Source organism: Mesocricetus auratus, unplaced genomic scaffold, assembly GCF_017639785.1.
Source record: "Mesocricetus auratus isolate SY011 unplaced genomic scaffold, BCM_Maur_2.0 Super-Scaffold_100019, whole genome shotgun sequence".
Taxonomy (NCBI): domain Eukaryota; kingdom Metazoa; phylum Chordata; class Mammalia; order Rodentia; family Cricetidae; genus Mesocricetus; species Mesocricetus auratus.
Window position 1 is genome coordinate 340,971 of NW_024429200.1, and position 16,125 is coordinate 357,095.

At 42.5% G+C, this 16,125-nt stretch overlaps 1 protein-coding gene and 1 long non-coding RNA gene across 5 annotated transcripts; one reads left to right on the forward strand and one right to left on the reverse strand.

The window, feature by feature from the left end:
- Positions 1-2,697: 2,697 nt before the first annotated feature.
- Positions 2,698-11,161, reverse strand: Ssbp1 (single stranded DNA binding protein 1). 4 transcript variants are annotated; one of them, XM_005085758.4, is made up of 7 exons: positions 11,039-11,161; positions 10,288-10,342; positions 8,003-8,063; positions 6,867-7,007; positions 6,559-6,646; positions 5,403-5,491; positions 2,698-2,841 (listed from the first exon to the last, which is right to left on the reverse strand). In XM_005085758.4, the coding sequence occupies exons 2-7, from the start codon at positions 10,309-10,311 to the stop codon at positions 2,798-2,800; spliced, it is 447 nt and encodes a 148-aa protein (XP_005085815.1). In that variant the 5' UTR covers positions 10,312-10,342; positions 11,039-11,161; the 3' UTR covers positions 2,698-2,797. The 4 variants fall into 4 exon arrangements, with proteins under 4 accessions (XP_005085815.1, XP_012980485.1, XP_040584568.1 ...); XM_013125031.3 differs by lacking the exon at positions 11,039-11,161 and adding an exon at positions 10,874-10,947; XM_040728634.1 differs by lacking the exon at positions 8,003-8,063 and having other exon boundaries at positions 11,039-11,105.
- LOC121133006 lies at positions 11,154-14,834 on the forward strand. The gene is made up of 2 exons (XR_005869725.1): positions 11,154-11,265; positions 14,710-14,834. It is a non-coding gene; the product is annotated as an uncharacterized LOC121133006 (long non-coding RNA).
- The last annotated feature ends 1,291 nt before the right edge of the window (positions 14,835-16,125 follow it).

Consider the following 16,125-nt stretch of genomic DNA (forward strand, 5'->3'; position numbering starts at 1 on the left):
AATGACGCTGTCACTTTTTTCTTGGAAAACAGTTACAGGGAACAATGACAAAAATGTGTTCAGCATAGCATTTGACTCATTCAATGGGCTAAGAAGCATCAGTCAGTACTACGATTGTTGCCACTGCCTCAAGGGTTTCCCTGTAACTTACTAACCTGAGGGATCACTGTTCCTTTGCTCTGATCTGTCAGGCTGTTAACGCCAACTAGTCTTCACAGCATAGAATGCAAATCCTGAACGAAAGCAAGCAAAATGATCTCACTCTCATTCCCATTCCAAGTAACAGCCAGCACAGCAGTGTCACTGTGCCAGCCTGAGCTGGGTAGGGACAAAAGGACACCCTGAGTAGAGGAGAAACTAATCAGATGTCTTAGATGATCTATTTTGGGAGCAAGGGAAAACTCCTTGGGATCTTTCTTACTCATTATTGAGCTGAGCCTATAACCTAGTTGGCAACGATAACCAGTCTCCCTAAACAGCCTCGGAAGAAAATGTTTGGCGTCTGAAGTTGTGTGAGTTAATCATCCAGTCTGAGAATTGTGGAAGGAAGCAGTGGGTCTCACGCTGGCCAGTCTTTAAAGTGTAGCCTTCAGAGCCACGTACATGCTGCTACAGGTGAACGGAGATGACGCCCACAACCGTAAGACGCTGAAGAGCAGATGGCTGGGGGTATGTACGTACCAAAAGTTTTCTCCATCGCTCCCAGGATGTGAGGCCCCCACTGGCTACAGGGTGAGCAGGGCTGACTCTGTGATTTTAGGGCCCCACACACACTTTATTTTAAAATACGCACTCGTGTTATTAAAAGCATACATGGGAAGTATAAAGAACTACACACAATATCATACAGTCATAGCACTTGCTGCTTCTCTTCCCAACCTTTTAAGACACGCGTATCCTAACAAGCGTGCTATTTGATCCTTTTCTTCATGCCTTCCATCTTTCCATTTTACAGCGAATAACATCCCAAACGAGCTTCATGGGGAAGTTTTCTCTAAGTTTATAGCCTGATACAACCACATCAAAAAGGAAATTATGAAGACCCCAGACTTGAGAATTACAAGTTTCTAGTCTACTCTGTGCCTGAGAATTGTAATGGAAATAAGCAGTGGGTCTCATACTGGAAGCAGTGAAGTTTCTCGAAGATGGGGATGTTTGGGATTAGGTTCCAGCAAATCTGATTGGCTCGGGATCAGTCAAAATCACTAGGAAGGCAGAAGAGTCAGCCTGAGGGAGACGGCCGCTGCCTCCACATCACAGCCTTTCCGAGACACGGAAAGGAGGCAGTCTCGGGCTCACATAGATGATCCTGCAGGACATGTTGCTCTATTTCTGCATTCTAGACTCAGGAACAGCTTTGGCTTTGAGTTGGCTATTTTCCACTTCCACCCTGTTTAAATTTCACTCAGAAATACACACAACCCCTCACGATGTTGAGAATCATATAAAGGGCTTTGCTGAGGAAAAACATGGCAGCCACTCAAAACAGAGGACTGTGCCACCAGGTTCAATGCGTGAACACAGAAAGATGCAGTGTGTTGACCAGGGATCCCAGTGGCAGAAAAGAATGGGCAGATGGGGAGGACAGCAACCTTCCACTGCCTCTGGGTAAGAACAGGGTAAAGCTGAGGAATTCCTCCTTCCTTCACACAAGCTGCACTGTCCGTACAGAAAGGCCGTTCTCATGTGCAGGAAACGCATCAGAGAGCCACGTGTCCATTGCATAGCCCATGAATGCTGAATTCTTACAGCGTAATTGGCACCAACTGGCAGGACAAAGAACAAATACGTAAGCTGGGCTGGGGACCAAGAAGGGAGTAGCATGGGACAGATATAGCCAAGAACTTGCAACACTTGAACAAAGCAACAGACGGAGCAGTAGCCAACCTCTGAAAAGCTGCAGGTTAACTGTGGTACAAATTTTAAAAGAAAAAAATAAAAAAAAATTGAGTTTACATAATCTTTATTGGCACATTACTAGTAAACTTAATAAAATTAACTGTACATACACAGACTCTCTAGGGAGGCAAAAACCAAATGTATTAAAGGGATCCTTAAGTGGGTGTAGCTCAGTAGGAGAGGGAATGCCTAACGTGAGACTGTAGGTTTGATTTCCAGTACCACAAAAACAACCTTCACCTCCACCCTCAAGACTGTGCTGAAATAAACTTGGAAAAGGAAAGCCCTGGTTTCCAGGGCTGATGAGAGGTCTCCTGCACACTAGAGTGAAACCACCAGAAAACAAGATATGAAGGTGGCTTACTCCTGAGGCAGCTTAGGTGAGACAGTAGCTGCGGCCTCCTTTAATTTGGGATCATTTATCTGCCAGTATTCACTGAGTGGTCTTTTGTGCCAACACTAGAACAGGTGCAGGTACACAGAGGAGAGTCAGTAAACTCAGGAACATCAGTGTTTACAGCTGTGGGACAGACTGCTGATCTACAAGGCTAAAAGATAACACGTGGCTGAAATACCACAGTCAACTGTGAAGCAGAAAAGAAGGCCTTCCAAACACACATACACCTTGGCCACGGTACACGTGGTGGAGCCTCAGAGTTCATTACTTTATACACTTGTATAGAGAAACCACTCCTAAAACAATAAGCAATTAGTAAGTGTCCTAACTGACCAGAAATACAGAGGGTTATTTCACGCACACAAAAGAAGATATGTCAGTGAGGAAAAATATCACACTCGTTTTATATAAAACTTTTTAATCTTTATCTTTAAACTATAGACTATACATGATTTGGGAAGGAGGCTGTACCAAACAATGATCAAACCAGAATCATCCGTTCTACGCCTTTTCTTTTATCTGGTCACTCAGAAATATAATGTTATCTGGAAAGAAACAAAAGTGTAAGAGTTATTTTCAGAATGCTGTCTTCATTTCATTTGATAATCCCCTCCAACACAGACACCCTTGAGTGGTATTACAAAACTTCAAAAACATTAAGTAACTTTTGCTGTGTTCATGACAAGTACACAAAAGGGGCATAAGATAAACAAATATATACAAACAACAGGCTGAAGCTGTTTGTATTATAAAGTAAAGCATTGTTATCCCAAAACAAACAAAATCGGGCATTGCTCTGATTATTCCAAAGAAAATTAGCTAAAACAATCTAAGATAAAGAGGTTCAGTAGCATTCCTTGGATAACTCCAAACATTTTAGATCCTCGATAACCATAAAATTATCTAAAGACAGTTGAGGGGATTAAAATGGAAATCACTATGAAAAGCCAAGAGTGCCATCTGCTGGTGTGTTTTGTTTCTGTTTTAAAGTTCAAGTATGCTCCCTAGGTGAAAAAAAAACAGTATCAAGATGAACAGAAGGAGTTGATAATACTGAAAAACAAAACAGAACAAAAGAACAATTTAGGATGGTAAACATGTTTTAATTTTTTAAAATTAATCTCTATATTTGCTAGTGCTTGCAACATGAGAAATAGGACTTGCTTTTTAGATTATATTAATATACAATAAACTAAAAGAAGTTAAATATAATCAGAAAAAGAAATCAAATAGGTACTTTGTTAAGCACCACTGAGTGCTATTCAGCTTCACTGTGAGTCATAAATCTATCGGTACCCGAGCAGACCAGTAACAACCATGACAAGAAAAAATGAAACCGAACAATGTGAACTATCTCTACCTGGCTTAGTCTGTAACAACTCCGTCATTCAAATATTAAGCTGATCTACAAATCTGGATTATAGTGGAACACAAATGGAGTTTAAAAAAATATATATTTTGGTTTTCAAAGTCATATATTTTCCAAAAAAAGACTACTATTAGGGAAATATATGATTATTGCTTAAAACAACTTATAATTTACCAATATCAACAGTAGTTAACACAAACACTGGAACAAGGGAAAAAGAAAAAAAATCTGAAAAAGAATGTTTAGGTTATGAGAAAGCTGGAGTAATCCAACAAAAGTTGAATACAGTGACATCTAGTCTTTTAAAATGCTACAATAAAGCCAGGCGGTGGTGGCGCACGCCTTTAATCCTAGCACTCGGAAGGCAGAAGCAGGCGGATCTCTGTGAGTTTGAGGCCAGCCTGGTCTACAAGAGCTAGTTCCAGGACAGCCTCCAAAGTCACAGAGAAACCCTGTCTTGAAAAACCAAAAAAAATAAAGGAATAAAAGGGGGAAAAATGTGACAATAATCTCAACCAACATTGGGTGAAATAGAGTATTACTTTTTTTTAAAAAGCACCTTTCTTTCATGGATACCAGTTAAAATTTATGAGTAAAATAGAACAATATCCCTTCCAGCTGATCCCTGAAGAAAAGAACTGGCCCCATGAGCCAGTTCAGCCATTAGTGATAACTGAGAGCACCAAGGTTACCTCACTCTCCTCACACACGCCACACAACAGTCTTTAGTGGTGTCACTCAATTGTAGCACATCTTAGCAGTTCACAAACGCTAAGAACCCGCAGTAAGCTTTTCTCACTCCTACCCACAAAAGCAGGCTTCTTGGTGTTTCTATCAATAAAAACAAAATAACTACACTGAGATTTCCTCACTCTTCTAGCAACTTATTCAAGAATAAAAATGTCTCCCTAAGAGATGTATTTTAATAACATTTAATTTTCATTTTAACATTAATTTGTCCAGCAAGTACTAAGAATTTAGGTTTCTAAATTTCATTAATCTACATATAGTTTTATACAAAAAAACATTTTTTCATGTTAACTTATGGATCTATAAACAGCTGTATTGTTTCTAAAATTCCTCTAAAACCTTCAGAAACTTGACCTCTCCATACTGTATTTCAGTCTCCACAAGCTTTCTGTTTATATGGTCTATTTTATATTTTGTTCAAAATTTCAAACGAAGTTGTTGCACCTTAGGTTTCAAAGTTTTGTAAGAATCACAAATTCCTAACATCACATTTCTTTCTTTCTTTCTTTCTTTTTTTTTTTTTTTTGGTTTTATGAGACAGGGTTTCTCTGTATTGTTTTCCAGGCTGTCGGTCCAGCTTGGCCTCAAACTCACAGAGATCCGCCTGCCTCTGCCTCCCGAGTGCTGGGGTTAAAGGCGTGCACCACCACCGCCCAGCCTAATATCACATTTCTACAACTGCCTTGACATGTGCCTGCCCTTGTATAAAAAACACTAAATGAAATTCTTCCGAGGCTTTTAACAGCACGCACTGGCATGGGCACCTCCATTGTACACTCTACTCCAAGTTCCTCCTGAACTAAGTGTGTAATAGACAGAGACAGTGAGAGGAAATGAATGTAGACAGTCTTAGCCAACAGTAAAACGAAAACTATAAAACTCCTCTGGTGAGTCCCTGCAGTCCGGACGGCACGGGCACTTACGGCCCGGTCGAGGCTGCTCACAGCGCGCTGAGCTTCGGGTGAAGACCAACAACCACCCTCTTACCAGCTATGATTGTGGTGGCCTGCCGCCTCACGTTATTTTTATCCATGTATTCGCCATAGTCCACTTTCCCCTCCACAAATACACGAGCCCTGAAATAAAGAAAATGAAGTCTTTGTCTGAAGACTCTAACCCTGCCTCACGAGTCAGGACACAGGGAACACGTGCACGCGGGACATGAAACAGCGGCACTTTTGCTGACACGCTCCAGTTTCAAAATTGAGAGTATTAATGCACAATCTAGTTATGAAGGACAATGTTACTCAGGCATGCTAGTACCTTCCTGCAACCAAAAGACAGGCATCTAAAGCCAGGGGTTACAAGTTTTAGGCCCACCTAGGCAACTCAGTGAGACCCTACCTCAAATTTAAAACTTTCCAAGTACAGGAAATGTGACTCTGTGATACAGCAGTCACAAGATATATACAAGACCCAGAGTTCAATGCCTAGTCAGTCAGTCTCTCTCTGTCTCTCTCTCACACACACAACACACACACCATAAATGAAACTGCTAATATTTTCCTTCAAATATCCTGTGTGTTTATATGTATCTTCACATATTCATACACACATGAAGAAAAGGTAAATAACTATGAAAAGAAATTGAAATTCTAGTCACTGATGAAACTATTTTACCTGAAATATTTTAGATCCACAATTAAGTACATTTCTAAATAGAAGTACATCCATAAAAACATTCTCTTGTCATTTTATGCATTCAGAAAAGACACTTCTAATACATAATAAATCTGAGCATTTCAAATGGGAATTACGGAGTCTAAAGAAAATATCAAATATAAAATAACTACTGTAAACACTACCATAATAACCTAGTACATCAGACATCAAATACTCCAGGTTCTCCAAAGACATCCTGCGGTTGCTCAGAGGCCAGATGTGACCTCCGTCTCCCAGGTCACAGGCACAGAATCTCCTAGAGACATGTGCTATAGATGCTCTGCAAAAACACATGCTGCAGCCTCATTTACTCCATTTACGTACAGATGCTGTTTGCCCAAACCCTAAAACCGAGACTTCCCACGAGCATCATATTAAGGAACACATACATTAAATGTCAGTACTTAAGGAAAAGGCAGACGAGAACGTTTGTTGTCGATTCTTTAAGCCTTTCAACCCAAACACCCTTTCACTAACTTACCCCTTTTTCACGTACTGATACGCCACATCTCTGAGGCCCGGTCGAAACACCGATATTCTGTGCCATGTTGTCTTTTGACTGACGTCACCTACAACACCAGATATAGGAAATGGGGTTACAGAGGCCAGCAGACAATACAAATGTCAACAGCGCAGAACATGTCTCGGAAAAACAAGCTTACAATTTCTAGAAAGAACAGAACTAGTGAAAACTGACTTCATCTATAAGTAGCATTTCTGATGTTAGGTAAGCAGTGACCATGCCTGCTCATGGCTGATAAAATAAAAACTACAGCCTTTTATACTCACCCATTTGGTATGTTTCATTGTCTCCCGACCGCCACATCTCATTGGTTGCCAAGGAAAATATCGTGACTGGGTTTTTTCCTTCCACCTGCCTCATGACGGGGTCCTGACCGACTCGCCCAAGTAACTGAACACGATTCATAGCTGAAATACAAAGCGGAAAAGAAGTGAGGCTGAGCGCCTGCTGGTGACTACACATTTATGCTGCCTCAGCACTCTGACTTCCAGTGTGACAGCATCTGCAGGCGAGCCTTGTGTCGGGAATTAGGGTTAGATGAGGTCATGACGGTAAAGCCTCCATGACAGAATTAAGTGTCCCTATCAGGAAAGAAAGAGACCAGGGCAGCCACTACCCCACCGCCACCATAAACAGACAGGAGTGAGAGGGCAACCACCCTCCACTATGCTGACAGTCAGACCTTGGCCTTCCAGCCTGCAGAGCTCTAAGAAACAGCTATCTACTGCTAAGTCACCATTATAGCAGCCAGAAAGCCACACAGGATCAACCCACACTTGAGACTGACAGAAACATCCGCAGAATGAACAGCATTATGAAAAACTCAAGCCAGAAAATCAACAAGTTAAAAGGGGGAGTAAAGGTAGGCTGGGAAGGGAGAAAGGATTGACAAGAAGAAAGAAAACAGCCCCACAAAACAAATTTTAAGAACAAATCTGAGGGGCTGGAGAGATGGCCCAGTGGTTAAGAGCACCGGCTGTTCTTCCAGAGGACCCGGGTTCAATTCCCAGCACCCATATGGCAGCTCATACCTGTCTGTAACTCCAAAATCTGACACCCCTCACACAGATATACATGCAGGCAAAATGCCAATGCAAATTAAATGAAAATAATCTTTAAAAAAAAAAAAGAACAAATCTGAGATTTAAGAGAACCTCTATTACAAAAAGCTTTCTGTGAGGAAGTTATCCTTCACATGCTGTATACCACAGTCGTGAGGGACTGGGCAGGACAGTGGCGGGGATATCTGGACTCTAAGTTCTTTCTCTACTAGTTCCTCACAAACAGAGGCACAAGAGTAAAATGACAAAGGTTTAATGGGTGGCATTGTTAAACAGAGCCCACAGCTCTATAGAACTTGGAGATCACTAGCAGAGTATTGTAAATAGCACTGTAAACTTACATCTTTCAAGAACCAAACTGCTGGCCACTTCAGACTCATGTCTTACAAACTGCTGAAACACCTAGAGGAGAGCAAAGACATAATGCAGCTTTAAATGGTTTAGGAAAGAAAGACGCCAACAGAAGGCCTTCTCATACTAATCCACCATCTAATCGTTAGTCCCTACAGGTCCCAGGAAAGGACAGCAAAGGAGACTGGGGCAGAAAGGGGGAATAGAAAGAAATCAGTGCTTTCTAATCAATATAAGTCAGAAATCAACTAAGTAAACACAAAAAGCGATTATCAAACAAGTATTAGGATATTTAGAATACAATCAGTATATTAAGCCTCACTCTCAAATGTAGACAATGAGAAATTGGTTAAATGATAACAAAACAATATATCCCTTGCATTTGCTGCACATCTTTCTGACCTTGAAATCGGCACTGTGGATAAAACTTACAAGGTCTATAGTAACACCCTTTTCCCTGATTGGCTGTTCAAAGTTCCTAAGGACTAGGACATCTCTAATGACAGTCCTAGAGTGTTTCCTTTAAATGAGCAAAGATGGTAGCACTGGTTTCTGAGGCTGCTGCAAAAGTCAACAGCTTCTACAGTAAGCTTGGTCCTGCAGAATAGTGGAGTATTTCACTCTTTCAGTACAACTAAGGAAAAACAAAAAACAAAAACAAAGAAAAAGAAAAGGAAAGCAGTGTAAAAAATATAGTTCAAAGGTCTGGCTATGAAGTTCCATTTACTGAAAAAAGGATATTCACAGACAAAAAACCAGCACCACTTAATACGCTAAGAAAATTACCTACTATCACTTAATCCTAAACTAACCATGGACACGATGTCATATCATCTCCACCTTAGAACCAAGGAGCATTAAGCTCAGAGAGTATGTCACCCGTCCAGGAGGAATGAAGTGGTAATTTATGACTTAGAACTCAGGGCTGTCTGACACCACGTCGTTTTCCACCTTGCCCTCTGCTGCTATCTTGAAGACATTCTGTCCTATGGTCACCACAGAGGTAAGAAGAGTACGCATCCCTACACTCGAGTTCAGAGAGCTAGACACATTCTAAGAGAGACACATTTCCCTAGTGGATCTGCCACACAGGAGAGAAGGAGGCTGGCAGGCCAAAGCATTACCATCTCAGAGAAAACAACAGAAAGAAATTTATTCAGGACCCTGCAGGAAGCAGCTGGCTAGCTAGACGGTTAATACTTAAGGCTTCAAGCAGTGGGCTGAGGTCGATGCCCCCCAGTGAAGTTCTCACCCTGTTAGTGAAGCCACTTTGAAGGTGGTTTCCTGGCATAAAACTCCTACCACAGAAGGAGGGTCACCTCAGCTGGCTGTGGCTCAGGCCTGTGAGGGCTGCTGAGTCGGTAATTTCATTATGCAATCTCTCCATGCAAATAAGGACTCGGACAGGGTTGTAGTTCTGAGGTGCCAGGTTACCACACCATTTCTCAACCTAGCTTTTAAAAAACTCCCTGTTGTGGACCTGTCTCCTTCCCTGTCTTTTAATAATGGCCTGCTCTCTCCATATCACTCTAATAAACATCCATTCCTGGAGTTATCTTAGCTACAGAACACTATATCACTCAGGGTAGATACAATAAGATGTTTCGGCAAATATGGGATCAAACTGCCAATCAGTTCTTATGTTATAATCACAGAAAATACTAATCTGTGGGATCAGAAGAATCAGAGCTCATTATATGTTACGTAACAACAATATGCCTCAAGTTAGGCGCGCACACACACCAATCACCACCTAGTAGAAAAGCAGAAAGAAGGAATGGGTTACTTCAATACTCTCAAAGTGCAAACTTTTACTTCACATTTGGCTGCAAGCACGTGTAGACTAAAGTAGAGACTTAGGGTTAGATCAACTTGAGAGTACGATGGAGATGACAAGTAAGAATTTGACTTGTTAGTCTTAACCAAGACTTTACATCCGAATTTACAAACGGGTGGTACCCAGCGCTACCATGAGGAAAGCGGTAACCCAGGCGCGCTTACGGCTGGCCAGAGCAGAGGACAACCTCAGGAAAGGAACCAGAGCCACATGGGAAATGACAGAGAAGCCAGTTACGGTGGTGCAGGCCTGAATCACCAGCACTGGGAAAGCAGAGGCAGGAGGATCTGACGTTCTTGGTCCTCCTCAGCCTAACAGGGAGTCTCAAGAGCGCCCGCGGTGCAAAAGATGCTATCTCAAAAAAAAGATAAGACAAGAAACCCAATGACTACAGATGAAAACACAGCCAAGCACTTACTAAAGAAGAAACACCACTACCTGTAACACAGGTCTTCGAAACATGGCTTCTGTTTCTCTAACCTTTAGAGTTCTCCTGAAGAAGAAAAAAAAGAGAGAAAAGATAAATATAACATTACATTATACCTCACTAGCCCTAGATTCCAAAATGCATTCAATTCCATGTGCACCCAATTTGCAACCACATCTTAGCACATTCGGGCATTTCCTCTTTCCTTCTAAAAATCAAAAACAGAACCAGGCAAAAGAAACCCTGTGGCTTTGGACCTCAACTGACTGCTCCGTCCAATAAGCAACAGGGAGGTTAAAAAAAAAAAAAAAGAAGAAGAAAACCTGTTACTCTCACTTCCAATCCAATGTGTGCTAAAATTTAAAATACAAGTCCTCCTAGGAGGAGTGTTCTAATTTGCTCAGTTATTCTAAACCCCTAAACTGTCTGCAGCCAGACAGTTAAGGGATCAATAAACGCTGCCATTAAAGGACTCAACTACAAACGCCGTCGCAGAATAATAATAATAATAATAATAATAATAATAATAATAATAATAATAACAATAACAATATAAAAAGCGCTGTCCCTGATGCCGTCAACGCCGAGCATGCCCACCCGCGCCCCTGCCTGGTCCGGGGGATAAGCAGCTGCTGCCGCCGCCGCTCGCAGGCACCACGGGGAGCCGCGGGGACCCTGAGACCCCCCGGCAGGAGCCGCCCGCCTCCTCCGCGCGCCGGGGACGAACGGCTCGGCGCCCACCTCCCCCCTCCCTGGCCTCACCTGACGCGCAGCTCCCGACGACAGGCAACCCTGCCAGAGGCTCGCTTCCGGCGAGCAGAGCCCGCAAAGCTCGCGATAGGCGCGGGAGAAACAGGAAGTCCATGGTGTGCGCCACGGAAACGCTGCCGGCTGACATCGAGGGAAACACGACCCCCCCAGCCCCTCGACTTAGAAGTTCCCGGACCTTCTTGCCAGGCGGAAGTGCGTGGATCAACAACGTCACCGGAGTAAATGTTTTTCTTTTTTTTTTTTCCCTCCCCTGATTGAGCTCCACCCATAGGGGTTTAGAATAACTGAACAAATGAGAAAACTTGTATTTTAAGGAAATTTTAGCAGACAGTGGACGGGGGGAGGGTGAGAATGACAGTTTTTCTTTTCCGCTGGTCACTGGGCATAGCGGCGCCCTGACCAAACTCTTCCCCTGAACCAGGTCCCCAGCCCTGAACTGAAATTATTTGATGAGAGAGGGGAGCAAGATAAGTGAAATAGAACATAGTTCCACCCTTGGAGTAGTAAAGCCGACCCAAGTTTCCTAATGCAGTAAAAAAAGATTGGAGAATTAAGACAGAGGAGCTAAAATGGTCAATTTGAAGGGCTGTCAAAAACCAGGTAACCTGGCTGGGCGTTGGTAGCGCACGCCTTTAATCCCAGCTCTGGGGAGGCAGAGGCAGGCGGATCTCTGTGAGTTCAAGGCCAGCCTGGTCTATAGAGTTTCAGGACAGCCTCCAAAACAATACATAAAAACCCTGTCACAAAACAAACAAAAACAAACCTAGATGATCTGGATTTGTTAATATGTTAAACCAAAGTTAATTCAAAAAATACTTAAGGAGCCAAAATGTTATGTTTAACATTGTTGTTAAATAACAGTTCTTGAACAGTGCCTGAGGCACAAGGAAAGTGGTTCCTTATATTTGTGGTTTTATTTACTTTTCTTTAAAAAAACAAAAACAGACAAACATTAAAAGTTGATGAAATTTCAAAACAATTTAAAGTAGTGTTAAAACTCACAGCGTTGTTTTACTTAAACGGGGGGGTGAGAAAAAATCTTAAAATTCACGGGCAAATGGATGACACTAGAAGAAACCATCCTGAGTGAGGTAACCCAGTCACAAAAAGACAAACATGGTATGTACTCACTCATATATGGATTTTAGACATAGAGCAAATATTACCAGCCTACAATTCACACCTCCAGAGAAGCTAGGAAACAAGAAGGACCCTAAGAGAGACATATATGATTCCCTGGAAAAGGGGAAAGGGACAAGATCTCCTGAGCAAATTGGGAGCATGGGGGAGGGGAGAGGGCGCTAGGAGAAAGAGAAGGAGAGAAGAGAAGGGGAGAGGAGGACATGAGGGAGCAGGAAGGTTGAGTCAGGGGAAGAATAGAAGAGAGCAAGAAAAACCATGATAGAGGGAGCCATTATAGGTTTAAAGAGAAATCTGGCACTAGGGAAATGTCCAGAAATCTACAAGGATGACCCTAACTAACAATCTAAGCAATAGTGGAGAGGTTGCCTTGAATGCTCTTCCCCAATAATGTGACTGATGACTACCTTGTATGTCATCCTAGAGCCTCCATCCAGTGGCTGATGGAAGCAGAGGCAGACACCCACAGCTAAACACTGAACTGAACTCTGGAATTTAGTTGCAGAGAGAGAGGAGTGATGAGCAAAGGGGTCAAGACCAGGCTGGAGAAACCCACAGAAGCAGCTGACCTGAACAAGGGGGAGCTCATGGACCCCAGACTGATAGCTGGTAAACCAGCACAGGACTGATTCAGACCCCTTGAATGTGGGTGTCAGTGAGGAGGCCACGGCAATCTGTGGGGCCTCTGATAGTGAATCAGTATTTATCCCTAGCATACAAATGGACTTTGGGAGCCCATTCCACATAGGGGGATACTCTCTTAGCCTAGACACACAGGGAAAGGCCTAGACCCTGCTCCAAATGATATGACAGACTTTGAAGATCCCCAGAGAAGGTCTCACCCTCCCTGGGGAGCAGAAAGGGGATGGGATAGGGGGTTAGTGGGGGGCGGGGACAAGGGATGAGGGGAGGGAGAGGGAGCTGGGATTGACATGTAAAACAAGCTTGTTTCTAATTTAAATTTTAAAAAAAGATGGGAGAAAAGATTTTACTTATAAGCTTTAATAGAAAGAAACCCACTGGTATTTTCGGAATGTACTTTTTGGTATTTTGCGTTTCAATTCCATAATCTGGCAATAATTCTAAATGAAGTGGCAAAAGGAAAGGAAGGAAGAAAGGAAAAAGACAGGGTCTTAATCTGTAGCCCTAGCTGGCCTGAAACTCACTATGTAGACCAGACCAGGCTGTCCTCTAACTCATAGAGATCTCCCAGCTCTGCCTCCCTAGTGCTGTGATTAAAACCATGTGTTACCCAAGGTGGGATTTAAATGAGTCCACCAGACATAAGATAAATGATAAATAGGTATTTATTAGGGAAGCACTTACACAGATAGTAGTAAATAACCACCTTGGGCTTCCTGCTCCAGAAGATACCATCTATGCCCTTCCAATGCTCCCCGAAACCCAAGAGAGTTTGAGCCAGCCTCTCCTCTACCTGATAATGGGGTCACCTCTGCACCTGAAGCCATACCCAAAGGGTGTGGCCACCACTACTAGTTCACTGGCAAGATGCCACTACATGCCACCACATCCAACAATGAATGACAATCTTAACTTTTTCTAGGTTGCACACACTTTGTTCTATGTGAGGAATCTATAGAGGGTTGTTTAAAGAAAAGGATAGGGATTTCCCTGCAAACTGAGGCTAATCGGGCAAACTCTTAAATTTTTATAAGTAACACCTGAATGGGAGTCTTGGCTGAGTCTTGTTTTCCACTCAAAAAGGAACCAACACATTTGTCCTTCATTTATTATTTTTTTTCCTTTTGACAAAAAAAATGTACGTACAGTTGTGCAGGGTCAGGGAGGAACTGTGATCGAAGCATGTCCTGTTAATGGGTCCTTCTCCATGCAACAATCACTTCAGCTTTGATCAGCTGTCAGTATCTGAGGATTTGACGTGCACATCCCCCACACACGTTAAAAATCGCTCACTAGTCGCCCCTTTCCTCTCCCCATTTTTGCATATTGTAATAGAAATGACCGTGAAGGTGCCTCGTCCCTGCTGATAACCTCCTAGAATGCAAAGAACCTGTTATGAATACACAGTTCGCAGTGTACCTTACTTAAAACAACCACAAGCTTCACAAAGGTTCAAGTCTCAGGATGGAATGAAGAAACATGAATGGAAATATGAGTTTAGGCAAATTCAAAATATACCAAAATGTTGAGGAACTTTAAAAAATTAAGCTGAAAAAAATGTTAGATATCCAAGAGTCTATAATTTGCTGCAATGTCATTTTAGGGGAACCTAGGACCCTTTCCACAGAGAGGGAGGGGCAGAAGGACAAAGGGAGTGTGGTTTGAATGAAAATGGCCCCCACAGACATATTTGAATGTTTAGTTACCCCGGGAGTAGAACTGATTGGAAGGGATTCGAAGTGTGGCTTTGTTGGAATAGGTCTGGTCTTCTTGAAGTGTGTCACTGGAGATGGGCTTTGAGGTTTCAAAACCTACACAGGCCTCGTGTCTCTCTGTCTGCTACCAAGAGATCACGATGCAAATCTCTCTGCTGCCAACAGATCACGATGCAAATCTCTCAGCTGCTGCCTCAAGGACCATGCCTGTCAGCTTCTCACCGTGATGACAATGGACTAAGCCTCTAAAACTATAAGAAAGCCCTTAATTAAATGCTTAAAAAAATCGAGCTGCCTTGGTCACGCTGTCTCTTCACAGCCATAGAACAGCAACTAAGACAGACAGGACAGAGAAAGGAAGGAGGGAGTTGAGACTGAGGGATCGAGTACTTCATCCTTGGACACAGATGTGATGGCACATGGTGGCACCAGAGCTTTATTCAAGTTTAATTCCTAATAGTAGTAGACTACAGATTTCAGATCCTGCAAAACTGACCGAAGAATTATATATATATATATATAATATATATACACACACACATATATTAGAAGTTTCAGTCATGGGTGGCACTACTTTTCCATAAACAGTGTTAGAAACAGGAGGCTGGTGAAAATTAGGAAAAAACGACAACAAAAACCTTTGGAAAGTCTAACCAAGTTCTCACTTTTAGATCTTTTTTTAATATAAAGCCTCCTAGTGACTATGAAATAATTATAGTCCTTAAGCTAACTAAAGTACCATGTATTTTATTGCATTTATATTTTATGAATATGAATGCTCTGCATGTATCCCTGCAGATCAGAAGAGAGCATCAGATCCTATTATATGTGGCTGAGAGCCACCACGTGTTCCTGGGAATTGAACTCAGGACCTCTAGGAAGAGCAGTCAGTGCTCTTAACCTCTGAGCCATCTTTTCAGGTCCTTAAGTACCATGTATTTTAAGGCTTTTTGAAAACAACTTTAGAAATACTTTGCAGTCAGTGACGATATTATCTTAATTTTAATCTAATTTTCCAGGTTGCCTTCATTAATATTGCAAAAAAATAATATATTTATGGCAAATATCTTTTTATTTTTATTTATTTATTTATTTTTCAGTTTAAATTTAGATTAGAAACAAGGTTGCTTAGAACAAGTCAGTTCCAGGTCCCTCTCCCTTTCCCTCCCCTCCTCCCATGCCCTCCCCTCAACCCCCCCATTATCCCCTCATTTCCCCAGGGAGGGTGAGGCCCTCCATGGGGTGTCCATAGTCTGTCATTTCATATAGGGCAGGGCCTAGACCCTTCCCCAAGAGTTCAGGGTGAGAGTGCACCTCACATTGTTGGATGGGAGTCCAAAGTCCATGTGTATACTTGGGATGGGTACTGATCTGCTGTCCAAGGCTCAATAGATTACCTAGGCCTCCTCACTGACACCCACATTCAGGGGGTCTTGATCAGTCCCATGCTGGATTCCCAGGCTGATGCCTGGGATTCAAGAGTTAACCTTTGTCAGGTCAGCTGTTTCTGGGGGTTAAACCAGCCCAGTCTTAATCCCTTTGGTCATCAGTCCTCCCTCTCTGTTACTGGCTTTCTTGAGT

What these genes read in the sequence shown, in the direction of transcription:
- Ssbp1 (XM_005085758.4), bottom strand. Translation starts at nt 10,311, where the DNA reads ATGTTTCGAAGACCTGTGTTACAG. An exon ending in CAATGAAACATACCAAATGG is followed by an intron (nt 6,647 to 6,866) that starts GTGAGTATAAAA and finishes CTGGTGTTGTAG; the next exon opens with GTGACGTCAGTCAAAAGACA. An exon ending in GGCCACCACAATCATAGCTG is followed by an intron (nt 2,842 to 5,402) that starts GTAAGAGGGTGG and finishes GTTTCTTTCCAG; the next exon opens with ATAACATTATATTTCTGAGT.